This window comes from Myiozetetes cayanensis, unplaced genomic scaffold (assembly GCF_022539395.1).
Source record: "Myiozetetes cayanensis isolate MyiCay16 unplaced genomic scaffold, myiCay2020 scf2-11, whole genome shotgun sequence".
In the NCBI taxonomy this organism is placed as follows: Eukaryota; Metazoa; Chordata; class Aves; order Passeriformes; family Tyrannidae; genus Myiozetetes; species Myiozetetes cayanensis.
This window is the reverse complement of record NW_026087411.1, coordinates 109,986,050-110,013,544: the sequence shown is the minus strand read 5'-3', so window position 1 is coordinate 110,013,544 and position 27,495 is coordinate 109,986,050. Positions and strand designations below refer to the sequence as shown.

The following is a 27,495-nucleotide window of genomic DNA, read 5'->3' as shown; positions in this document are numbered from 1 at the left end:
ATTCCTTGTTGTTTTTTTCCCTTTGTAGGGAAGAGCTTTACTTTGACAATAACTGTCCTGACAAATCCCCCCCAAGTCGCTACATACCACAGAGCTATAAAGGTTACAGTGGATGGGCCAAGAGAGCCTAGAAGTGAGTATTCTATTCTTGTTCTCGCTCTTTTGTCTGCTTAATTTTGTCTAACAGAGACCTGTAAATGAAATATGTATATCCTTGTCGAACTTTGGTTCTTGCTCAGCAAAATATGTGAGTGCATGCTCAATTTGGAGTCTATTGGACCACACACATACTTGCATTAAACACACACTTAAGTGCTTGGCTGAATTTGGGCAATCCCAAACCTGATTCTCATTCACATCAAGGTCTTGATACATTATCTGCCAGTGTAAATGAGAACTAAACCCACTGTATTTATATGTAATCTGATTTAGGCATAATAGATACAATCCTGCAACGTGCTGGATTCCCTGAACTCCTGTAAGCTTCCAAGTGAAGACGTTTAGAACAAAACAGGAGCCTGATCTTTCAGGATCAGTCCTAGTACAGAGAGAAAATACATAATATAGTGCCTTTTTGTTTGCCCTTAAATTCTTTTGCCATCAGATAATTAATGCACCTGGTTAATCTCATCATACCTGAAATTGGTTTTCAGCTATGGACTCATCGTAGACCCCCAGGGGCCAAAGAAAGATTAAAAAAAAAGCAGTGTATCAGCATGGTCTTTGTTTCTTATTTGTGCACAGAAAGTATATTTTATTTTAAACATAGTCCAACAGATTTTCACTCAGCACATTCAACTCATAGCCGTGCAAACTTACTAAGAACCTATTTGCAATGATTTATCTATTTTGCAATGGCTATATTTTTATGACAACTGTGTTTTGTCATGTTCGAGTAGTTTTACGGGTAGCACTTATTTTTAGATACAGTCAAGCCTGGTTAATCCATCAGGATTTATCTGGCTGTCTCTCTGTCTAGCACATTTAGCTGGTAACTGGTCCCACATCTTATGGGTATCACTGATGAGCCAGTCCTGGAGTTTTTTCTTAATCTGACTAGAATGACTCTTTCTAAATTGATTGGATTAACCAGGTATAGCGTTATTTAAATTACACTTAGAGATTAAGAATTATTTGATGAATAACCACATTAAAAGCATCCCTATAATGGAAGCATCTCAAATAATTATTTTACCTTTGATCTGCACATACAAACGAGGCCTTCAAGGAGCTTTCATGGTGTTTTGTTTAAAATACCACAAAGGCAGAAGTAGAAAGACGTAGACAGAATTCATGCAGTTAAGTGTTTCTCGTGCTAATACACGCTGCAGCATCACCTCCTCTTTCACAGAGACAGGACTGAAATTCCTCCTGTAAGAACTGTCCAGGCTGTAGAGTTTCATCTTGAATAACAGCTAAGAAAAAGCAAGTAGCTATGAATACATTTCATTACGTAGATCCTTGTGTTACTACCTGCTCACAGCTGAGGTGTCCGGATGTCACAAAAGGGGGATTTTCGTTCTGTCTTCTCTCCCAAGCTGAATCAGTTCCCATTTTCAATTTTCACTTGCAGTTGTTGCTCTGTGTAGCTTACTTGGGGGGACACTTGAGAAGCTGCATTCACAGAGTAAAAAGCAGGGAACAAGTTATATATCATTTAGCAATTCTCATTTGGAAGCTGCTTTCATGTAGGAGGCACTACAAAAGAGGAGATCTCAAAACAGTTGTGAAAGAGCAGAGAGGTTTGAAAGTATGGAGAGTAGCGTGGACTACCCTGTGTAGCACAGAAAGGGAACCTGCTGTCATGGGGACTAACTGTTCTGGTGATCAGTGTCCAAATAACTTACTAAAATAGATTTCCAAGTTTTTCTGGAGTTTTTTAGTTTAGACCTAAAAGGCCTCTGTACATGATACCTGTTGCTGTTCCCATTGAATAGCTGAATCTAGGAATGCTCAGTAACTGAGTTAGTGTCTCTCTTCATATTTTTTCTTTTTTTCTTTCTTTTTTTTTTATTTGTAAGAAAGTAAATTTTAAGCTTGAGTGTCCACTTGAATCATAATGCTTCAGCAAAATACTTAGTGAAACTCTGCTCTGGGATCAGTTGGATTCTGCAGGTTCTGTCACTGCAGGCTGATACTTTCAAGGCCATGACAATTCCATAATGACTCATTATCAAACTTGAATTTGTAGGTTAAGAGTAGTATCAGTGAGCTGTGGGAGTTTAATCAAAGTTCTGCTTCCTTCTTAGAGCCCCTGCACTTGTGTAGACTTCTTACTGTTTGGTAACATTTGAGGAGTGTATCTGGCATTTATGTTGCTTAAGGAAAATTAGGTGGTTGGGGGCAATAAAGGAATTCAAGGAGTGGCTCTGATAGCAAAAATGTTTGTCTTCACAAATTATGTATCGGCAAATAGTGCCCCTCTCTGCCAGGATCTGTATTTCACTTCAACATCTCAAGCATGTTATCCTAGTTTTCCTTTCTCTGGCAGCTCAACCAGAGCTGTCACATCACAAACAACTTTTTTCTTAATATACACATCTGGCGTTGGCAGTTGGAGCAACTTCATAAGAGCACATGATCATCATTCATTACAAGATTAAAAAGTACCCCATGGCATCATTGATGTTTTTTAACTTTGATCTTTTGCAGTTGTGATTCATCTCAGTTATAAAACTTCCCTTTAAAGGAACACAACCGATGACTTATTAGAACCTTCATTCTAAGGAGCGTAAACATAAAATTATGCACATCTTTACAAAATGTCATTTACTCTGTTGCCAGCTTATCATTTTAAGACATGACATCATGCTTTAGATCGTGAATTTGTAAGGCTTGTTTATAGGCAAGGCACTCTGACCTTCTCTTGGCAAGTTGACTTGAGTGAATGAATGCTGCGAGATTCCCAGCAGCAGTAGGAGCAGCAGCAATACCATGACAGATATCACAGTCATTTAGAGCCCCACTTCAAGAGTGCTGAACACTCGTGGCATGCAGGGACTCCAGTTGGTGTTTTGGATGCTCAGCACTTCAGAAAGTTGGGTTCTTAAATGTAAGTGCCATTTAGTCATATTAAACATCTGCTTGTAGAAGCTTGCTGCCTTGCCTCTCTGTTATTATTTTAAAATATTTTAATAGAGACAGTGATGCCAGGTTGCTCTGTTAGGAAAACTTTCCCATTTCTCTATGAGAAAAAGTCTTCTGATGATTTATTTGTTAGAAAAGATTTATTTAATTTTACTTAAATTTCTTCCAGTCTATCTAGATTACTGTCCAGGGACATCTACTGTGTTGCACAGTCTCTGTGCTGGACTGAGACAGAACATTGCACTCTGAGTGATGGATTCTAGAGACAGGGAGGGTTGTATAAGATCTTTGGGAATCATTAGGAAATCCTGCAGATATTTTTCTCTCCTCATATCCAGGATAAAATCTCTGCCATATGCACATCTTAGCCAGCAGAACTGCTTTCCAGCTGGGAGGGCTGAAAGAAGTTTTCCAGAGAAGTTGTCATGAGGTCATAACTGATGGACAGATAGCCAGAGATCACTGTAAAGGAAGAAAAAGAAGAAAAACTACAGAATGAAAAACCACCTAAAATCTTTACCTAAGACACCCTTTAATGCCTTTGCCTTACCTCATTACAAATACAGAAATAATGATTTGCCTTTCCATAGCGAATAGGAGACACATCCTCTTTTCCAGCTGATTTTGGGACAAACCCAGCCAGGAGGTAAATCATGAGGAATGAGAGAGGAGAAGTCTATATATTTTCATGTTTTGCCTGACTTCCAAAGACTTTAGTTCATCTCTAATTAAAACTAGGCTCCAAAGTCACAGACTCCAATTTTCTTTATCAGTGGGAATGGAAAAGCACTTCTGAGCTTTGAGCTGAAGCGTTTCAGGGGAGAAAACTGCTCTGTTTCATTCAGCTCCTGAATATTTCTCTGCTGCTGCAGCTTGCAAGGTGCACACGTGATGAAAGGTATGAGCAAACACCACATCGCCTTTTTGTCTGTGCACGCTGCGGAAGGCAGCGAAAGCCAGCCAGGGGTTCTGCTCAGCCTCCGCATTAACTGTTTGCCCGACCCGGCTTATAAAATGCAGATAAGTGATTGAGATTTTTGAGATTCCTCGACTTAAAACCATAACAGTTTTTAGGAAGTTCTCCCTCTTTTCTTTCAAAGGCGGAGTGGGTGGAGGGATAAGTCTGGGGCGAGTGGAATGTGCTTTGGAGTAGAACAGCTTTAAATCTTTCAGTTTGCCCTTTTTTTTGTCTTTCTTTTTTTTTTTTTTTTTCTTTTTTTATTTTTCTTTTTTCTATCTTTTTTTTTTTTTTTTTTTTTTTTTCTGTTGACTGCCTGTCAGGAGCTGGGCTGGTGGCCAAGCAGGAAATGACACATCGAGAGGCATTTGTGTTGTGCAACATTTTGTGGAACTGATGCAAGGATACATTGTCTGTTTACGCATTCCTCTGCTAACAGCCTGCATGGCAGTAATTTTATTCAGGGACACATGGCATGCTACAGCAAGGAGCTAGAGCCTTAACATCTCTTTATGCAGAATTATCACAGCAGTTAAAACAGGCTGTGTTGTCCCCCGTTTTGAATAGTCTCTGGCTTGCCTTCAAAAACCACTGTAACCAGCCCCCTCCTTCCTTCCCAAGAATATATTGGTTTGGCTGTGGGTTTTTTGCACTGTGGTAAATTGGGGCAGTGCAGAGAGAGTTTGCAGAACAAGAGGAAATTTTACAGGCAGGTCCCTACTTCACGCATCCACCTCAAGCTGTAAACGGAGCCGTGCAGCTCTTTCAGGCAATGCGCTGCAGACGCTGAGGGCGTCGGTTTGCATCTGCATGTGGTTTGGCACGAGGAGGTTTTTAATTAAAGTCAATGCTAAATACCCTGAGATACGATGAACGAGTCCTGGGGTTTCATCCAAACCCAAGTTAGAAAATCTGTGGCTTGTGCTGGTGTCTTTCAGAGTGACAGATCTCTGCTGAGATCGGCTGGGTTAGCCTGGATTTCTCCCAGCGGCTGTGGGAGCAGGGGAAGGCAGAGTGGGCCGTTTGGGGTTTTGCAAGTTGCTCTAAATGACGTCGTAAAGCTTAATGTATGTGTTAGAATGCTCCTTTTAAGAAATAAGGCAAAGTGTGATTATCCAGCCAAAGAAATGTCCAGCAGGGCCATGCTGTGAGGTTTAGGTTCTTTTCTGTGACCATCATTGGTGTATTTGAGCATGAGCACAGTCCACTGCCAGGCTGAGACCTGACCTCCTCTACTCAGGTCCCCAGTAAGGAGGTGTAGTGTTTCTGTTTCCAGTGGTACAACACCAGGTCCTTATTGCATGTAAAACGCAAGTCATCATATTTTCACTCACCACTGTTTGCTGCTGGTTTATTTTTTGCATATGTGTAATTTCACAGAACTATGCTAGCTGGGGACTGGAGCTCCTGAGCATTCCCAGAGGCTGTAAGAAACTGGTGTGATGATTCAAGTGTTCTCCATCAAAGGTGACAGACATTGCATATTCCAGTGGTTTAGGTTTACTTTTGAGATGAGTGTGTAACCCACAGAGCAGGGTTCCTTAAGGTTGCCTCAACCAGTAGTGAGGCACTGGAACAGGTTGCCTGGAGAAGCTGTGGGTGCCCCATCCTTGGAAGTGTTCAAGGCCAGGCTGGACAGGGCTCTGGGCAAGCAGGGAGGTGAGAACTAGAGGGTCTTTAAGGTCCCTTCCAATGCAAACCATTCTATGACTCTAATTCTATGATTCTACAATGCATGCTGCTGTAACAAGGTGACAAGGGGGTTGTTGGAGTGGAAGCTGCATCCCAAGGAACAGTCAGTTCTTGTTTGTTCCACCATGGCTAGAGAGGGTTTCGTGCATTGTTCTCATTGTCTGAGGAACAGACTGTGAGCCAAAATTATTTCTTTTCTGGTGATCGTGACTTTCTTTCTGCTGGTGTAGTGCCTGGAGTGAGACAAAAGTGGAACCTACTTAGTTCACTCATGGCTTGAATTCATACACTGCAGTTCTGAAATCTCAGTGATCTATGTGACAGCACTGGGGTCTCTCCATAGGAGGACACTGCTGCCCAGGGAGGTGACAGTGTCCATGTGTTCACTGTTACGGTAAGAGAGTGACCATGTATTCCCTGTTATGGTGAGGAGACTGTAAAACAAATGCCCAAGTCTGAGCATAAAACCATTCCCCAAGATGTCCTCTAATGCAGTCTTGGTTTGTATTTGTCAACAGAACAGATTGTCTCCATCCCATTGTAGAGGGAACATTTACTTCCAAGCAATCTATTCCTGGTACATTTGGCATCTAAATTGGCCATCACTGTGGCTTTGTCATATTGCAGCTATTGCTCTTTGTATTCAAAGTATCTCTCCAAGCTACAAATAAAATCATGGTCCCTCTACGCAGCTGTCCTGCTTAGTTGTATAAGAGAGTTTTTATAGTTTATAGTCTCTGTTCAAAATACAGATGGGGAAACAGGTTATAACCAAACAGTCAAAGTGAGTTCATTCTGTATCTCCATAGGGCATGACTAGGAGGAAAGGAAAACTGTTGGCTATTTCACAGAATCAATGAGTTGGAAAAGATCTCTGAGATCATTGAGTCCAGCCCATGAACAAACACTGCCACGTCAGCTTGACCAAGTGCCACATCCAGTCTTCTTAAACACCTCCAGAGACGGTGACATCTTATATGTCTGTGACTGTACTCCATGTAGGTACTGTGGAGGAAGATGATATAAAAAAGTAGCATTAGAGTAGCTTTTCCCAGACTCTTTTGTTCCATACTTTTCTCCCAAGTGAACTCTTGGACATTGTCACTTTTGAAATGCATTTAGCTTGTTGCTTCTAATATCAGAATTTTTTTTCCTCACACTTTAGTGTAACACCTCTTATGCCTCTCCCTCCACTTTCCAAAGTGTGTTGGGAAGTAGAAAACAGGGTAGATTTGGGAGGCACTGCATTGGAGTGGTGTAAGTGGAGTACTTATATAGTACTTCGCTGTGAATCCCAAAGTTCTGTTTAAGGTTTTTATAAAATTTATTTTTATTCTCTGTATAAACTTCTTTTTCCACTGAAACATGGTCATCCCAGACGTGAAACACAGATGCTGATTTAACCAGACAAGGAATGCAGAAGAGGAAATGAGGATGAATATCATACTTAATTGAAACTTCAGGGGAAGAAACTTAGTAATGATCTCATGTTGCAGTATGTTTGGGATGCCGGAAACCTTACTCTTATGAAGAAGTGAGTTCCTCAGTGCCTGTGTCTGCTCAGATCCCCTGTTACATTAGACCTACAGTAGACCAGCTTGCTCAGCACAATGGTGGCTCACTGTTGGCTGAGGGTGGCTTTCAGCTCTCCAAAAAATTAGAGTTGTAGGGTAGGTTTCCTCTGTAGGGAATGAAGATAAACAGGACCTTGCAGAGAGTGATTCATATGTTAAAGCTTGTCTTAGAGTGCAATGAAGTGCCCTTTGGAGCTCTCATCCCTTTCCATTGGTAGCAAATGGAGGCTAGATGACTAGCCTAGACTAGGCACCCTGTTTTTGAGATGGCTGGAATCAGATGAGATTATGAGATATTATAGTCCTGAAGTGTGCCTAATGACTGCTGTGAAGCTGAGACAGCCCAAATTAGCTGTAAGGCAGGAGCCCAGGTAATGACAGCAGTGCAGTCACAGGTACCAGGAGCTCAGCATGGGTGAAGCCCACTGTTGACCCAACTTCTTGGGTGGGGGCTTTGGCGTGGGTTGAACTGTGAACAGTCCCTGCTGCTTTTCTGACAATGTAAGGAATCATTTAAAGCTGACTTTGAAGTGTCTCTAGAGCTGCCATAATGAGTGCAATACACACATACCTTAAAAACGATGCTATCTACTAAGGCATCATTATCACCTCCTGCAGGATTTGGGTAGTCAGGTACTGCTCAGGCGCTACTCATCTTGGGTTGTGTGAACTACTGAGATTAAAACTCGGGTTATTTAGCTGTAGGCAAGGTATTCAGTAAGATTCTCACGCTAACTAAAATATTGCAGCTGCATAAGAAACAATACAAAGGTGACAGTAGACTTTATAGGTATTGCTTAAAGGTAAAGAATATTGGGAAACGCATTTAAAGATTTTCCTAACACTGGGAAATACTTCATGATTCCCATGTTTCTGCTTCACAACAGAACATATTAATTGTTCCTTCCTTATCCAAACTTAACATGCTGCCCATTCTCCTGTGGTTCTGAGATGTAATCTTTCCCACAGCGTGGGAAGACAAACCCTTTTACCTCATTATTGTCAGCGTAAATATTTGTTGCTTCCATCCCTCTTCAAACTCTCCTATTGCATTTTATGAACTTTACTCCCACTTCATAATGCCCTGATTCTTTAGTAGCCCTGCTCATTTAAATTCAGGGTGCCAAAGAAGGTATTAATCAGGGTGCTTACAAGTATAGAATCTGCTTCCTGCCTGTCTGTAGTCCATGTGAGTAATGCCAATTAGTTGTCTGCTTCCTTAAATCTTCATACGTTTTCTCATTCTTGCATTCCTGCAGAAGTAGACGTGGTCTTCAGTGTCATGTGCAGAGGCATTTCATGGTGCTTTGTTTCACAGCTCTTAGAGCTCAACAGGAAAACTATCACCTCTGAACACCACAGAAGTGTGCTTCAAGTAATGATGAGTCCAGCTCTTGCATTTGTAGTTTAACTTGCTTACAATAGGGATCTACCTCATTCCATTCCAGAATATCACGTGTCGTGAGACAGGTAGATAATTATGTACAGCAGTTTCACAGTGATGCAGCATCCTCTTGGAAAGGAGCAGGCACATGCAGGCATTGCTGTAGTCCCAGGTCTGTATTTGCTCAAATATGTTAAATCCTAGATTTGGTTTGCAAAGAAGCCCAGTTTTGAATGATTGTTTTAAAAGGGATCAGAAATCCAGAGGTGACCCATTGAAAAGGGATGGTACTCAGGATTATTTGTGGTGTTTTGAAAATGCAGGTGTGTGCTTCTCAGTAGTATGGAAGCTGGAAAGGAATAGAGACCTGGAAATACAATACAGGGTTGCTATGTGATACAAAACACTGGTTAACAGTACAGAAGAAATTACACATAAAATACTCTTGAGGGCTTTTTTGCATGTGTACATATGTAATCAGGGACCCAGATTCAGATTCTTATACGATAATATGCTTCAATTAATTCAATTTACTGTAAAGCACTGTAGACATATGAAGTACAATAGAGTTGGTTCCACATTTCTAGGATACCAATTAAATGAAGAATAATTTAATTTAATAATTTAGTTTTTAATTTCTTCGGTCTCCTAGCATCATAGACTAAACTTGTGGAATCAAACTTTTTTCTTTCACACTGGACGCTTTTTGGCTTTGATGATCTGGTCTTTCTTGATGTTGTAAAACCAGAGCTGCAGTAAAATCATCATCTCTGCAGATGGAAGTATTGACTACAGAAGAGGGCTCTGCAATAGAGCTGTGAGTGTAAATTATCCAGTGTTTCAATTCATCAGCTAAGCAGTCCCAATGAAAATCTTTTGTAAAGGAACATATGGCTAACATTTTCAGAGACACAGGGTGAATTGACCCTCCTTAAGTGTAGATGCTTAAAAGCTTTATATGCTGTCTCAATGAGTCATCCCTGGCCCAATGTGCTCAAGAGACAGAGTTAGAAGGTGGTTTATCCCACGCTAAGGATCTACAAGTGTCAGTGGGGGTGAGTGAGGGAGAGCACTGACTGTAGAGAGGATGTGGAACAGCCTGGAACACAGAGGTGGCACTTGGTGCCATGCTGGTACATATACATTAGCTTTAAACAAACTATCTGGCTTACCAGCAACTGCAGCAGCACACAGCTCCGAAATACTTCTTTATATTCATTTTTATTGTTATTTAAGCATTTTAAAAATGCCTACTCTCTCAACAGCCACATTGAAGGGCTTCTCTCTGAAGTGCATTACAATTTGGGGTGTCGGTGAACCCCTCCTCATTAGACATAAATAAACACTGTGTGATCTTTCATGTTTTCTTCTTCAGTCCCTGCTTGGTTAAAACTCTCAGGCACTCGGTGCAGAAACCTCTGTCTTGCTTTAAAACAATTTTCCCTGTGCCCATGGCCTTGTTAGTGTTCTCCCCCAAAAGCTGTGTCCCCTGCAGCTCAGCAGCAGTCTGGCTTTTATACGTGATCCTCATCAGCTTCACGGCGGAGTCAGACAGTTTAATTAGCCTTTATCTTCTGCTGTGGAAGAGTGAGCCCAGGGTATGTCTGTGAGTGCTGTGAAGGACTCTCACACAGCAGTATTCATTGCCCATGGTATGACACAAAGGCTTAAGCATCCCTGGGAACTGGGGCAGCAAAATTACGGCACAGGGATACTCAGACTCAGTATTTAGGTAGGGTCTGTGCTTTGCATGTGTCCAGATCTGTTATTAGTTTCACTCTTCTTCATATTTGCTATTCCTGAAAGATAGTAGCAAAAGAGAAGCCTGATAGCATTTGGCTTGTACAGATTTTCTTTAATGTAGGTGAGAGCAGGAAGGGTTTGGCGCTCCCAAAATCCAGATAACAGTAACTACTCTTTAGTCCCAGCAGAAAGATGAAGGAAGTTTTTTTGGGAAGCGTGTTTACATCCATGTGGGATGGAAAGTAAACACCTTACTAACTGCATACATGCCATGCAAATTAAATGACAACTGTTTTTCTCTGGTAACTTGGTATAAAAGGGAATAAACAGTAGATATAAGGTATGTGACAAGGAGATACTTACACATCAGATAAATAATAATTTGTTGACATAAAGCAAATAGGTCTTTTTTTTTATTAAAGAGCACATGCCTCTAGCTCCAGGTCTTACTTTGTACATATGCTGCAGACAAAAATTACAGTATGAAAAGTCCATGTCTGAGCACTCAGAACTGGGACATGCCAATGGGTTATCAGTGTGGCTTTAATTCATGCCTTCTGTGTGTTTGTGAGATAAAAAGAGTCCTACACTGTAAGAGCATGTGCTGGTTTATCCATTGGACAGCAATATCCTGTGGGATGGAGCACACCCACTTATTCTTCACACAGTGAATATGATCTGTGAACACTGTGTTTTAAGCAACTTAACTATAGTCACTACAAAAAATCATATGGCAGAAGCATAAATCTGTGGGCCAACCGTCAGCTACTTTTGCCAAGCTGTAATCAAAGCTTTTAGCTGATAAAATTTAAGGAATTTCCATTTGATGAAATTCCATTTCTCAAAGTTTTATAATTTTACTAAATCTGGATAGATTTCCATGGAGATTCTGAAAATAAAAAAAAAAAAAATCAACCTGCTAAGCCAAGTTTCAAATCTCCACTCCAAAACTGAGCCACAAAAAAGCTCCTTCAAGAAGAGATTGCCAAAAATGTTTTTTGAGGTGCTGTGTTTTCCCTGAGCTAACTCACTTCCAGGAATGTCTGAGCCATTTTGGTTGAAGTTGAAGAAATGTGTTCCATACTCATGAAAGAGAAAATGGAATTCAAACAGTCAAAGTTCAGTAAAGTTGGGAGCAACAGCAAGATTGGATCTTGTAATGGGAAATGTTGGGTAACTGGAATGATAGGCCGTCCTACCAGCTCCAACTCTAACATATTTAATCTAATGTTATTATTTTGCATTGAAAAGTAATCCATGAAGTTCAGAGGAGATCCTGCATAGGAAATTAATTGGCAGCTGGCAGGGTCTCCTCGTGGAGACATCAACAGGCCAAGTCTCCAGTGACTGACAGGAGAGGAGGTGCCATCTCTAGCAGCCCAGGAGAGCACGATGTGGCTCTGTCTGTGCTCCAGGGACATGCTAGAGAAGGCAACAACCTTTGGAGAAGATGAAACCAGGGCCACCGCAGCCAGCAGGGCCTCTGGAGGCGTTGTGGGTTAGAAGGCAGTGTGCCCTCAGGCACCAGCGTTTGGCAGGGCTCTCCATCCCCACCCTCAGCCTCTTCAGAGGGGTAATTTGGGGTGCATACACTTCAACTGAATTGGCACAGTCCACACAGGCATTGCAGGCTGTAACACACACACACAGGGTGTGAGCCTGGAAAGGTTTAGGCTGTAGATTGGGACTCCTTGGTGTGCCCATGGTGAGGAGCCTCCTCACTGCCAGCCCTCCTGCACCTCAGTGTCCATGTGAGAGAACCAGTGAGGGCAGTGCTGTTGCTGAAAAAGGAGTATTTTTAGGCAAAAATTCTCTAGTGTTTAGGAACCACAACCACAGGAAATAAACATTGATAAAACCTCCCCAAATTGTGCCTTAAAAGCTCACTAGGTTGGCTCTGCATGGCTGCCTGAGTCCCCTTCAGATCAGGTGAGAGGCAGCCCCTGCCCAGGCACCATCTGAGCCTTGTGGTGGGCACAATTCAGACCCAGTCTCATTGCTGAGGTGCAGCTGGAGTCACTGAGGTGTGGAAATGTGGAGAAAGGCTCTTCAGTCTCCCAAGAGCCTCGTGGGGAGGCTGCAGAGATATGTAAAACCTGGGAGAAATGACCAACCCTTCAGCAAAAATAGACTGGGTGATGTGTGCACCCGGAGGCACCATCTGGGGGGTTTGGGTACTCTGACGTCAGCCAATGAAAAAACACTTCTTGTTACCTTCTCCTCTTTGACATTACTCAGATCTGCTAAAGAATCATAGGATCATAGAATCATTAAAATTGGAAAAGATCCCTAAGATCATCGAGTCTAATCATTAACCCCGCCCTTCCAGGTCCCCCCCAAACCATATCCTCAAGTACCGTATCTATATGCTTTTTGAACACTTCCAGGGACGGTGATTTCACCACTTTTCTGGGCATCCTGTTTCAATGCTTGACCTAAGGTATTGGGCCCATTTAAAACCAGCAACCAAATTTTTAATATGTTTGTAAGCTGGGGGAGCTGATCGGAAGCGGGCAGTTTTGCAAGTTATACCTGAGATGTGCTCCTGCAGAGAAATCTTTCCCTTCTTTGCGAAGCACACACTCTCTAATTTGAAGCTGCCTCCAGAAATGGGGATGCAGGAAGTGTTCTCCTTGTTGAGCCTTTTGCCATTCACAGGAACAGGGCTCAGGGATGAGCATTCCGCTGCCTGGATTTTTTTTTTTTAAAGTTGAACCAAACTTTTTTTGCAGACAGATCTGTGTGCTGGGCAAAAGGCACCTTCACAATCAATTTTATTCCCCTCACTGCTACAGCTTCACTTAAGCTTTTCCCCATGTCTTTTACTCTCATGGTGTTCCCATCCCTGGGAGCCAAGCAGCTTGAGAGCTGAAAGAGAAGTGTTGTCAGGAGGGTGATTAAACCAGGGATTGATGCAGCTGGGAGCCAGGGTTCAGTCACCTCCCTGGGCCTCTGCGTTACTGTTATGTCAGACACAGTAGCTTTACCATGTGCCGCAAGTTTATGCGTTTTTTATTGTCTGATGCTGCCAGAAAACATTGACCCCAGAGTGGCTGGGCTGTGTGAGCGCTCAGTGGTGCAGGGCAGTAGCTCTGCAGGCTTCTTAGTTTCCCTCTTTAATTTGTCACTTATGGGTCATATCTTTTTACATTTACATTTTTAAATTAGTTCAGTGTGCCCCGAGCTTCGGTTCCAGAATCCACGCTGAAAACTCCCTGACTTTATGAGTTCTTAGAAAAAAATTCCAAAATCCCCTCGCTAAACCGACGTTTAGTATGCAGAACAACTTAAAAGTTGTGGGCAGGCTTCGCATTTTTAAAAGGACACGAGTTTGGGGAGAGTTTAGATTTTAGGGCTGATATGCAACATTGAACAGTTGTGTCTATTTGGTCATCTCTTCAAAGAGAAAAGTGAAATTTGGGCCAAAATTTAAAAGAAATAAATATTTTTGGCATAAAACCCACACTGGTCAAAATAAAATGGTTTCTCCAACATAAATTCCATTAAATATAAAACCAGACTCAGCACATGCTTGAGATCTCCCATATGGACTGAAGAACAGTTTTACATTGGAGCACAATACACTGTTTTTGGAGTGCATTTGAGACTGCTCCTGTTTTGGAAGCCTGCTCAGGGCTTGTTGGAATGATGATTTAGATTGTATACAGCAAAAAGTAATGTTAGTATATCTGGACCATCAGCATAAAGGCTCTTTGTTAGAGGAAACGTGTCTTTTTAAGGAGAACAAAACACTCCTAACCTTTGCCAGTGTTCTATCCTTTAATCCTCGTGTCAGGAAACTTTGAAGACCAGCTCTCTGTGGCCACATGAGTAAGGCAGGGGTGTAGGAGAGTGGTTCAGTGGCTGACAGATTTGGACGTGGGTCCTCCAGGTCTGTCATCTGTCTTTGATGTCTTTATGATGTTGGTGCAGTTGAAAATCCCTCTAAGCAGATATCCAAACTTGCTGATATCAGTGGAAATTGGGTACCTCTTTCCTTTGGCCTCAGTTTCCCGTGTGAAGTATGAATGATGACACTCCAGGAATGACACGACTATGGAAAGATGGTGAAGATCAAGGGTGTTGTTTACTCAAGCTGCGTTTTTAAGGCAAATTCCCACCCAAAGTATATCACAGTATGAGTCAGAAAGCCTCACTTTCGTAAATGGAAACATCTTTATAAATGTATTTTTCATTTTATAGATGGGAAGAAATGTTGGTTTTTTCCTATCCTGTTAGCTTTGCCATCCCACCATATATTGCTGCTCCATATTGCTGTGTCAGAACAGCATAGTTGTCTTAGGCTCCAGATCCCATATTCCTTCAGCTCTTTGAAGGTATTGCTGGAGGTAAAGATGGCTTGTAGTAGTGAGCCTGTCATTAAATCAGCCCTTACTCAGAATTAAATATCTCGTGCTCTTTTCAGAGAATGGCAGGTACCAGCCCCTTGCAGTGCCCTCTTAGGAGCTTTACAGCCCAGGTAGATGAAAACCAGACAAGATAGAAAGTCTGGAAAGCTGAAACTCCCGATTCTTTTCACATTTATTTCCCACCACTGACTGTTGAATGACTGCAATCAGGTGCACGAGCTTTTATCAACTTTTATCCCCTGACTTTGGGAAGTGAATCAGCCCCTTTTGTGCAGCCAAGGGGAGGAAGCTCCACAGCCGGTGCGGTTGCCTCGGTGCGCGTGTGTGTCTTAAGGGGTGGGGAAGGCAGCCACCCTTAACCAAACATTTGCAACCTGCTGTTTTAGCTGGAATAGGAAAACCAGCTTGACAAGAACGAACGGTTTCGCCGAGCGACATTCAGGGGAGGTTGGTGGGATTTTAAGCAAATCTCCTTAAGTAAGCATGAAAACAAGCTATTTAGCGCTCATTAATGTCTCAGGTTAAACTCTTGAATAATTTGTCATGGTTAGGCTCTTTAGGTTTCGTAGCTGTTTTTCCAGTGCCTAACGAGATGACAGCTACACATGCTTCTTGGTATGCCACTGTTCACAATAGAGTTTAAAGTTGTGTATTTGTTATTGATGTCATTAAAGTGATGGATTTGAGCTTGGTTTCTGAGGCAGTCGGTTGGGTGGTTGGGACTAATTTCTAGCAATGGTTTTGGAGGTTGAAACCAAAGTGTGTATAAAAGGAAATGTTTCTTCTTTTAAGCAAATAATTTGAACCCAGATGAATGAAATTTAAGCAAGTGGGCATCAACTCTGAGTTAATTTTGACATAGTTGTCTGGAAATCATCACCAATTAAAATATTTTTATGAGCTCGAATGTAGTATTGTCTTTCGGTGCTTATGTAAGAGAGGAACAAACTGCTTGTTTAACCCCAGCCTTGAGACTGCTGGCCAGAATATCTGACTGAAGTCGTTGCCATATGGAGCTGGGAGGGCATGGACCCTGGCAAACCTCACTTTGGGAAGGAAGGCAATTTCCTTACCTGAACTGAAAAAATTCATCAATTCAAGCAGATCACTTGCGCCACGCAGAAGTCATTGTGAGTCTTGGATGTACAATGAGGGCAGAAGCAGCTCAGGGGCCCAGGAGTCCTAGTTCAGAGTAAGAATTAATTGCCTGGGTTGTCATAATTGGGTTTTTTCATGTGCTGCTCCAGACTGAATAACCAGTGAGATAGTTCCTTCATTTGTACCCACACCTTTCACACCTGCACATAAAGAAAGCCTTTGATATCAAATGGTTGATGGAACAGCAAGATGAGTAGGTGCAGAATTAAAAGGATACACACCACGCTGAGATATTTTTAGATCTTTTAAGACTCTGCACATGTAGAATAATAATGAATACCCTGCCTGATAGGGAGGAGCACTCTCTGCAGTTTTGAATTTGGTCTTTTCATGAGAGCACCATTGTTTTTCCTTGTTTTCATGTTGCAAAGAGAGTTGAAATGTTGAAGACTTGTATAAATGTCTGTTGCTGTACTTTCAACCACAGCCTTACTTATTCAATGAGACAGACTTTTAACATTTAAATTTTTCTCATTGGTGTTGTATTGAGTTTTTTGCATTTTCTTTTATTATGCTATTTACCTACATATGCATATATGTACATAATTGCACAGCATGCTTTTGAAACAGCCTATCACCAGTTCTTGTTGTCCATTCCTTGAGTATCATCATTTCATTCCTGAGCAGTAGTATGCTCCTATTAGTCAGACTCCAAACACTGGAGATAGATATTCAAATATTTCAACACAAACAAAACTGTTTATATTATATTTAACTCACAGAATCATTACAGCTTTGGTATGTGCACATGGAATTTGCCCTACTGTGAAGTGTTAACACTAGAACTGTGTACCACTTCAGCCTGCAAGAAGGTAGAGCTGAAATTGCGCTTAATTTCAGCTTCCAGTTGAGGCCATGCTGAGAAAATTTCAGGGCTTAGTCGCATGATCAAGTTACAGGGGATGTCTGTGTCCATGTCAGCTGAGCCACAGCAGCTGCCTGGTAGGTGTTCTTGGCCCCCCATAAATGTAAGTTGATTTGATTTAGCTTAGCCCTCAATAAAAGGGGCTTGAGATAAGTAGAATCGCTGCACACTCATCACAGAGAGCACATGTGCAGATGATGACAATCCAGGTTCAGGACATGGTAACCCATTCGACCCCAGGAAGTGGCTGTGTATCTGTACTGGCAATTGTCAAGCCAATTTTTAGACTCAGATTTACATTCTGTTTTAAAAACTACCTATTGAATCCCCTTAATCCCTGGGTTTGTTTGCATAAGACCAGTTTATTAGTTTGCCCTACAGACCACAAGCAGTGTTGTTCACAGAGAAGGGCACTTTGGGGAACTCATTCAGAGCAGAAATTATTTTATTTCTCAGCCTGGTCAGGGAAAGACTTCTTTAGAGAGACTTTGACAGGTATTTTAGACCCTAGATTTTACCAGTCTTGACAGGTTAGATATTCTGGATATGGAAAAATAGCTTGCATTGGTTACCTTTTCTCCATAATTCCTAACATACTGCTATACATCCTGCTATATACTAATATTTAGTATATAGCAACCAAGAGCTGATTTAAGAAATTTGCTTTTAAATCCCCTGTGGCCTCCTTGGCTTACTGAATAGGGTGATGTTGCAACACTTCTCCAGGACATAGGCAATGAGCAGGATTGTGAGCTCTGTGCAAGTGAGACAGCACAGTGTGTGAGGGCAGATTATGAGCATGGCTTTGACTTTTGGTGTGAATGAGAACTCATTTAGTTGTTTCCTTCAGCTGCTCTTCCTTAACATGTTATGACTCTCCTTAGGCAAGGGATTTGAGAAAGTAGTGAGTTTGGGGTTTCCACTTAGAATGGTCTGGGCTGAAAGGGACCTTAAAGGTCATCTAGTTCCCACCTTACTGCCATGGGTTTTCTGCACTTTCTGCAGCCCCTTTGAACATTCAGAATTTCCAGTTTCTTAACTCACAATACTTGAGACAGTTCCTACTCTACGTCTGCAGTGGTCTAGCAAGTGGTGTCTGTCCCTGTAATGACTTTTGGTGTCCCTAACTAGACTTTGTTCTTATTATATGTAAATATGGACAGTCCATGGATGTTCAGAAACATCCATGTCCGTAGGGAAATTCCCAACTTTTTCCTGTGGATTAAGATAAGATGTTTGTAAGGGAGGAAGAAGAGAAGAAGGTAGGTCAGCTCCTTCCTAAGCTCAGGTGGACTTTGCATTCAGGATTTCTCATGGCCATGTCCAGTGGGGGAACATATTGCAAATACAACAGGAAAAGCAGAGGGTGTCAGGGTGGAGATGTTTGCCATAAGTGCCTTAGAGTCCCTGAAGGTCTCCAGGGAAACTGGAAAATTTTTGAGCCCTGTAGAGCAGCATGGCAGTAAATCCATGCTGGGGGTAGACCCATGGCTTTGCCTTGCACCTCCTCTAGCAGGAGGAATCCCAGGGACTGGGGGGAGCTGAGGGCTCCTTGGGTGTTCTCTTCCAGCCACGGCTGTGCTGTCTGTGGAGAGAAGCACTCCCCACTGCTCTTCTAATCAGCATCACACCATTCCCCAGTGCTCCTCTAATCAGCATCAGTTGAAACGAGCTGGCTTAGCCGAGGCCTGCTCCAAATCAGCAGTAGCTGTGGTCGAGGATGAGTGATAAGGAGCAGGGAAAGGTCAGGCTTGGATAACCCTGTCAGATGGCACAGCTACAGCCTGGAGAGGTCACGTGAACACAGTGTTGGACTTGGTTACCCCCCTGTGCTGACGGAATATCCAAGTTGTGGGATGGATAGCAGGGACTGTGGAGTGGACATTGACCAGGTTTCCATTAAATATCTTGCTGAGATCGGCTTCTGCTTTGGGAACAGAAAGTGAGCTCCAAAAAAATCGGTTCGCATTAGCTGAGCGTCTCAGAAAGATTTATTTTTTTAAAGCATTATTTAAAAATTTATAGAGTTTGTTAGGCAAAAAAAAAGTTTTAGTCTGAGTGAGCTCTACAACAGTGTCAGAAATCCCTGAATACAGAGGTTTTTCCTGGAAATCTTGACAGTGTACTGGCCATAAACCTGCTGCTGCAAGACCTAGTTGGTCATTTCTCCCTTAAGGGGGAAAAATAATTGAGATCTATTAGAGGGCAGAAAGCCTCCAGGCTGTTTTAATCTGGAATTCTGCAGCCTGACATTAATGAGAAAACTTTTTTTTTTGTCAGTTTTTGGCCACTTCATTTCTACATTACAGACAGTAATAAATCATCAAGTTGTTTGTGAAAAGTTTGGCTCAATGCATTTCTAAATGTAAGATACCAGTGCAGTCGCTGTGAAATCCCATTTCACTGTGGCTCACAGTATTGCAATGACCTTTGTTGCTGTCTTTTGTAATTAATAACTTCATTTCCTGTCACTTCTCCACACTGCCTGTATAAATATTTCTGAAATGCAGCCTCTCATATTTGCTAACCTCGCAGTTCATTAGCAGCAGTGAACACATGGGAGTAATTTGGGAGGCCAGGTGTGTTCCTCTCTGTGTTAGTGTCCAGCACCTCCCTCCTGTTCATTGAAATGGTGTAGAAAAGCTCAGGTAGAAGAGAAAAGCTGTGGAAATCGGGAATTCTCTCCTGCTGCTCCTCACATGTAGCCAGCGTGTAGCTGTAGCGTAAAGAGTACCAGGTACAGCCAAGAAGTAACTAACTTCTCTGCATCCCCATCTCTAAAGGCTTGCTGTTCACAGAGAAGCAGAGAAAATTACTAAAATTGTTATTTTTGAGAAAGTAGACTTAAATGTCTAGTGCTGTTATTGTTAGTATGATTGCAGGAGCTAAGAGCACCCAAAAATACGCACGCAGCAAATACTAAGAAAAAAAGAGAAAATTAAGATGAATGAAAGATATTCAAGAAGCAATGCTGCTGATCTCTGTTTGTTTGTTTTCTGAAGGAAGCTGCCAGACAATAAAATAGAGGAAGACAAAAAAAAAAAAAAAAGAATTTGTAAGGAATCACAAATGTGGAAAAAGGCAGGGAAAGGAAAGTACAAATATTATTTATTTGTGCTGCTAGATGAGAAATTATTTTCTTCTTGGCTGATCTGCTAAAAGCCAAGGATCCAGCATGTTTTGAATGATCATATTAATCACATTGATCTAAATTCAGTCATTTCTAAGACATGGGACAGAGCATAACCTGGAGTGCTCTGGAACCTGATAATAAACTCTGAGCAGTGCTGATGGCAAAGGCAACAATGCCTAACAAGCCCATCATTTCAGGATTAGTTGGTGAAATGTGCCATTAAATCATTTTTTTCTGTGCTGGCAATTTCCTGTAGACCTCAGTATAGGCCAGATGGACACCTTTCCCTTCTTGAGAGGATTTTGGCTCTCTGAAAGTATTACCATTAATTTTAGAATCTTATGAGTCATTTAGGTAAAAATTATTTACCTGGGAGGGTAGTGAGGCACTGGACTAGAGGAGCTGTGGATGCCCCATCCCTGGATAGTGCAAGGTCAGGATGGGGCTTTGAGTAACATGGTCTAGCAGAAGGTGTCCCTGCCCACAGCAGGAGGTTTGGAATGAGTTGATCTTGAAGGTCCCTTCCAACCCAAACCATTCCATGATTCTGTGTCTTTAACACAGTTTCTTCCTAGTCTGACATGGACAAGACAGTCCAAACCTGAATGTAGTATTCAGGTAATCAGGTGTCCACTGTGTTCAGGTATGGGGAAAAAGCTTTACAGGTTCCATCTTAAAGAACCTGGATGAGTGGAAATCCCCATCGAGATAAGGGTCTAACAGTCTGCGCCATTTCTCAAGAGACTGAGGGAACAGTGGCTTCAGGGCGTGGCACAAAGCTAAGTCTGTTGTCGCTTGTGGTCAGAGATCTCACTGTACTTTCACCAGCATGTTCATGCTGGGCTGTGAATGCCAGCCAACACAACCATACATGGCGGAGTTTTCATGGCTGCTTCGTGTGGTTGGCTTGTTTGGCTCTGACTGCTGAGTTCCTGAATTTTGTGCAAAGTCCTCGAATTACCTGATGTGATTCATTGGCGAGGACAACAATTCTTGCTGGTGGTTTTTAAGTCACCGGTGTTTTTTTGTTTGTTTGTTTGTTTTGGCCAAACTAAGATTGAAATCCTTTAGACAGTCATGGTCCTGCCTATTGAGCAGGTTTCTGTGCAGGTTTGGTCTCATGTCAGAGTGGGAGAAAGCATGTTAAATCTGTTAACTCATAATACTCCAAAATTAATGAGTAATGCTTTTGGAGAGCTAAAATCATCTCAGGGAAGAAGGTGACATTTGATAGAATGGCTTGGGTTGGAAGGGACTTTTTTTTGGCTAAATGATTTCAGTGTGGGGCTGCATCTTGATAAACCAGGTTGCGTCTTTGAATTTTCATTTCAACTGTCAGAAAGTTAAATCAATTTACAGAGTGAATCAGTGTTCGAGTGCAGTTTTCCTGTCCTTTTTTTTTTTTTTTTTTTTTTGGGTCCTTCTTTAAAACCTCAAAACCACAATGGGTAATTCCCCCAAGATCCACTTTAGACGTTTGTGGTGTGTAGCGTGAAGAGTAGGTGCAGCTGGCCAAACCCCGGCACTCTTATCCTTTACAACATTTTTCTCCTGTTTTTGGCAAAAACCATCATCTGCTGCTCCTCGCTGCACAAAACCAAAGGCCAACTGGAATACCTGTATCAGCTTAAATCTTGCTTCTCTTGAAGTGGGAGTTTTGCCATCAACTCAGAGGAGAGCTGGATCCAGCCATTCCTGCTGGGTGTAACTTCTGTCTCCAGTTGCCACTGCTCAGTTGACAGTAATTCTTCTGCTACAGAGCTGAGAGACCTTATCAAGCATGAAAAACTGACAAGCAGTGTTTAACCACAGCAATCACCACAGGAAACGTTGGCCTGAAATTTCAGTTTTGTTTTGAAAACAGAAGATTTAGGGGAGAGAGAGCATTGTTAAATCCAGCTTGGATCAAAGTACATCCATAGCTTTTTGTAGTGTGCCACAGAAAGACAGTGCTGCCGCTACATCTTCGGTGTTTCTTTGCTGTGTTGAAAAGGCTCAGCCAGAGCATTTTGCTCAGTTGTGGGACCTAGAAAGTCTGTGAACTTAACAAACCAGCCTTATTTGGTTGCATTAGTAAGGGCAGTCTGATAACGGCCACTACACTTCTGTACTTTTATCAGAGGTGCAATAGCTTTGTGGGAAGGTGTATTGACCCTGGTGGACAAAAACCTGGATGTGAGCCGACAGTGTGTGCTTGCAGCCTAGAAAGCCAACCATGTCCTGAGGAGGAGAGGGCAGCAGGTCCAGGAAGGGGATTCTGCTTCTCTACCCAGCTCTTGTGAGGCACCACCTGGAGTGCTGCATCCAGCTCTGCTGTCCACACCATAAGAAGGATGTTGACCTGTTGGAGCAGGTCAGAGGGCTGAAGCACATCTTCTGCAAGGACAGGATGAGAGAGCTGGGATGGTTCAGCCTTGAAAAGAGAAGAGTCCAGGGAGACCTCATTGCAACCTTCAGTAGTTAAAGGGTGTTTATAAAAAAGAGAGAGTACTTTTTACACAGGCAGATAGTGATAGGACAAGGAGACATGGTCTCAAACTAAGAGGGAGGAAACTTAGATTAGATGTTAGGGAGAAATTCTTTACTGCAGAGGATAGTGAGACACTGGCACAAGTTGTCCATAGAAGTTGTGGGTGCCTCATCCCTGGAAGTGTTTGAGGACAGGTTGAACGGAGCTTTGAGAAACCTGGTCTAGTGGAAGGTAGCAGGGGGTTGGAACTGGATGATCTTTAAGGTCCCTTCCAACCCAAACCATTCTATGATTCTACGACTCCACAGCCATGAGGGGGGATTTTTGAGTACTGTGCTCCCACGACTTGAAATGGGAGAAAATTCTCTGGAGCTTATAAGGAAAAGGGATAAAATCTCTGCATGTGGGGAAGCAGAGAGGACACTGCCCTCCATATGGCACCATTAGGAGCTGAGCACAAAACCTTTGCCCCTCTGTAGCAGAGCGTTCTGTGCCCGTCCTGCCTACAGAAACCTGAGGTGGTTGCAGGCGCTGAGCCGAAGAACTGAGAAATGGATTTTACTATTTACATTACCATAATTTATCTGTAGCATAATGTTGAAATTGCCACTAGAAAAAGATTAGAACCATGTTTCCTGCTGAGTTTCCTCGCTGCTCAGGCCACACACGTGCAGCGTGTGCCATTAACTGTTGCAGGGCTCCCGTGCCTGGCAGAGGAAGGTGCTCCTGCAGTAGCCTCCAGCTGCGCCAAGATTTGCAAACCCTCAAGAAAACAACCCCCTGCACCATTTCGTTGTGCCCTGTGGGTTGCTGCTGGTTTACACCTGATTTCTGATCTGTCCTCCTAGTCCTAGTTACCTTTGCCTTTACATTTGCCTTTTTAATCTGAAGAAATTGGCATTTTATGCTGCAAAAAAATCCTGTGGTCCTGTGGAAAACTTCTTCCCCTTTACTCATCCCCTTGCTGCCTGGAATTGTGTCTTTTTGACACCATAGACAGATTGGCACACTAAAAGTTGTGTGTGCTGTCTTTTGATTTAACTGGATTTGCCCATCTGAAATGTAGTATGTTTGCTAATTCCATAAATGAGCTACTGTAACTAAAATCAGACACAGTCACTCCAAAAAAAAAAAAAAAAACCAAAAGCCAGATTGCATTTTAGTCCAAAAGGGATATTTCCATGCTCTAAGGGTGGTCTCCCTTCTTCCTTTAAAATATTCTTTAATCACTGTATGTCTTGGTTAGCATCTCTGTTTTTACAGTATTCCTGTAGTTTACATTCAGAGTTGGATAGGTGATGTTTTAATATTTATTTTATTGTTTCGAGTCAAAGCAATTTCATTTTTCCTGGATTCTTTAGTCGCTGTTGATTGAAAGATTGGAAGTTTTATACTGCAATCTTGCTTGCAGTTGAGGGGAAAGATCTGCAGCCCAGGGTGGCTCTGAAAAAAAGTTCTCAGCAAAGAATCCACATTGTGCTCGTAGCACAACCCAAGACTGAATTTTAAAGCTGTGTTTCCATTTCCTTGTACTTACTGTGGGGCACACATTTGTACTTACGGCCTGTGCTATTTCAGGGTCAAATGTGGGAGGTAAAATAATTGCATAGGAAACCTCAGCAAGGGGAGAAGTTTCCCCTCTGTAGAGATATGGTTGAGGTTCTGCTGTATTCTGAAGGTTTCAATCACAGTTTTGCTGTCTACCAACTGAAGGAATTCATGCAGCAGTCAGAGGCAAGCCTTATGCAATGTGACAGGTGCTAATCTTCCAGGAAATTCATCCTACATCCCACCCATTAAGGGAATTTTATGTAAAAATGGTTTAATGTCTCTTTAAAGGTGTCAGCAGGCATGTGAGGACCACACAGCTTGGGTTCCACTGCAAGTAATGGAGTGAAATTGTCTGCATAATTATTTTGGTTGGATTGAGAATCTGCAGCCCTCTCTTGCTGCAGGAAATAAACCTCTGTTAAAACCATATGGCAGAATTCTCAGAAGAGACGTGAGTACAGGGCCACTTCTCTTTCACATCTCTACGCAGAGCTGGAGAAAGTTGTAATGTTTGTGCATAATTAATTCCTCTTTTTCCTCGCAAGCAGACACGAAAATGTCGTTTTTAGCATGTGTGAGTATGCTGGTGTGTTTGTTTGCATACACACACACACACACACACACACACACACACACACACACACACACATAATCTTGCTTTCAGTGTACTGAAGCAGAGAGAAATGGGGCTGCCTCAGAACAAAATTAGAGCCACGGAAGGAATGTACCGTCATGTGTACACAGCAAACCTGCATGACTGAGAGACGCCGTCAGAATGAGTTATGCTTAAATTTGGGATAAGCAACGGGGCTTTCAGAAACTACAGCCGATGGAAATGGCATTACCTGGCCTTAAATGAGACCACTTAATGCACACACAAAGTAAAAAGCAAAGGGCAGGTTTTAATTATGGTGCACCTTGAAGCACAAGTCTGATGAGGAGCAGCTGAGGGGGCTGGGGGGTGTTTTGCCTGGAAAAAAGGAGGCTCAGGGGGGACCTTACAACTCTCTTAAACTACCTGAAAAGAGGTTGTAGCTAGGTGGGGGTTGGTCCCTTCTCCCAAGTAACAAGCGATAGGACAAGAGGAAACAGCCTCAAGTTCTGCCAGGGGAGGTTTAGATTGGATATTAGGAAAAATTTCTTCACTGAAAGAGTGGTCAAGTACTAGAACAGGCTGCTTGTGGAGGTGGTTGAATCACCATCTCTGGAACTCTTCAAAAGCTTGTAGATGTGATGCTTAGGGACATGGGTTAGCGGTGGGCTCAGCAGTGCTGGGTTTATGGTTGCTTTTGATGATCTTAGAGGTCTTTTCCAACCTTAAGAATTCTGTGACTGTGGTTCATCCTTCCCCCTGCCATGTCACCTCTAGCCAGTTTTCCAGGTGAGTGTGGGGTTACTTGGTCTGGTGTGATGGGGGATGTGTTACATTTTGGAAATGCAGTGGCAAATGATCCTGCCCTGCTGCAGGACTGTGGTCCTATGCCCAGGCTGGTTTGGGCAGAGCCCAGGTCCTTGTGCTCAGGATACTCTCAGCAGCCACCAGGAGCTGGTACCCATCCCTGTCTGGTAGAGTGAGAGACCTGCTCCTTTTAGAAGGAGGCTTTGACCACTTTTTCATGTTGCAATTTTTGTGAAAGCTGAGGAGGAAACATCCGAGCTCTAAATACGAAGGTGTGAAAACCTCAGAGCTTGGTAGAGGTACAGTTGTCTTAACTGTAAAGGGAGTGAGTTGTGACCTTCACTTCAAATTCACCAGCCACAGAGTGCATCTGCTTATGTTAGTAAAGATTTACACCACAATCAACAAGAAAGAAGGAAACCTTTTCAGAACATTAGCAAACAGTATTATCAGCCATTCTCAGGCCCTATCAAGAAACTTTATCACAGAAAAGCAAAACAGGAAAAAACACTTTTCAGTGTCAAATCTGAGTGAAGTGCTTGAAGCAAATTACCTCCATATCTGGTGAGAGAGTGAGGGTGAGGGATAGAAGTTCAAATGTTCTGTTCAAATGATGCCATGAAATATCAGTATTGAGGAGAAGAGAGTGTATATTAAAAGATACATAATTTTAAACCAGTGTCATGTCAGAAATGCTGCCAGATGCTGGGGGTTAGACTTGGCAGCAGATTGCCCTTGGCAGTAGTTTGTCCACCTAAATCTATCAGGCATTAGAAGTTAGGCTCAGTCCTAGTCTAGTGTTGGTGCTTTGATGGAAGGGAATGGTTAGCACATGGAATCTTTTGTCAAGGGAGGAATGACTTGTTTCAGCATCAAGACTGGTGAAGGATAAGGACACTGACAGCCAAACTCCCTTCTGTTTCCAAAAGGAGAATAATCCCATGGGCCCTGTGGGAAGCCAGAGTGAAAGGACAGGGAATGATCCATCCTACCTGGAGAAGAGTTAAAAAGCAAATTTCTTGTGATGGTGCTGAGGTCTCCATAGACTTTTAGGGAAAAAAAAACCTCTTTTTTTAAGCTTTGACTTCCTCACAGTTTGTGTTGAAGCTGGAAAAAGTTTTCCATCCCTCTTTTCTGTTGTTACCTTTTTACTTCATTTAAATTGGTTAAGACAGATGAGTTTTACTTGTTAAAAACCCAAGGCAAGGCACCACTAGAAGATAGCCAATTTCTTAGCATCACCAGGGTTGCTTGTTTTACTTTTCTTGGACAAAAGGGAAGAGCACTTTGTGTTCTATTTTCCGTCATTCTTTGATGGAATTAAATCAGGGTTGTGCTTAAAGAAGAAGGAAACTCTCATAGTTATGTGTTGCCCTCTAACCCAGGGAGCCAATGGCTTGAGTGTGCCTTATTTTCTTTATGGAAAAAATCAAACAGTGGGGCTAAAAGGTAGACTACAGAGTTTGTATCTAAATTCCATAACTGAGACATCAAGCTTTGGCCTTGCAGAGGCATTAGCTGTAACCATTACAGTGGAAGCAGCTATATTATTACTTAAAATGAGTCATATGACATTAAAAACAAGGCAAATAGTAAAATTTAAATCTGTACAAGCTGTAAAGACTTCGGGGCCAGGCTGTCTCCCACTGAAGATGGTGGCAAAGACTCTGTTCATGGCTCTGGCAGATGGCTTGGGCCCCAGACAATCCCATTTTTCCAATTGTAGGTTCATACATTTTTATCCTCTGAATTAAATGAGGATTTGCCACCCGTAAAATAAAACCCAAAGAAAGAAATTTGCTTTAAATAGAGTGAGTATTGAGGTGATATTAATAGCTTGGGGATGATGAGTATTTCCAGAATTTAAGTACTTCAATGTTATTTCTGCCTGCTTTCGGAGAGCAGAACAAAATATCCTTGCCACTCTTGCATTGCAGAGGTGGTTTCCACTGGTGCACTGTAATGGGTGTCCAAACTTAATGACACATCAAAATATTAGTAAAATAGAGATTATTCAAAGCATGTGCCAGTGATGATCTAACACATTTTAACATCTTTCCAAGCTGGAAGCGTATATATATATATATATATATGGTTGTATGTATGTGCTA

General features: G+C 42.3%; 1 protein-coding gene across 8 annotated transcripts in view; it reads left to right on the top strand.

The window, feature by feature from the left end:
• RUNX2 (RUNX family transcription factor 2) overlaps positions 1-27,495 on the top strand; it is a 222,919-nt gene that overhangs the window by 74,504 nt on the left and 120,920 nt on the right. For all 8 annotated transcript variants that reach the window (XM_050316033.1, XM_050316036.1, XM_050316034.1 and 5 more), the window contains one exon: positions 29-133. In XM_050316033.1, coding sequence (XP_050171990.1) covers positions 29-133 — 105 coding nt within the window. The remainder of the gene's footprint in view (positions 1-28; positions 134-27,495) is intronic.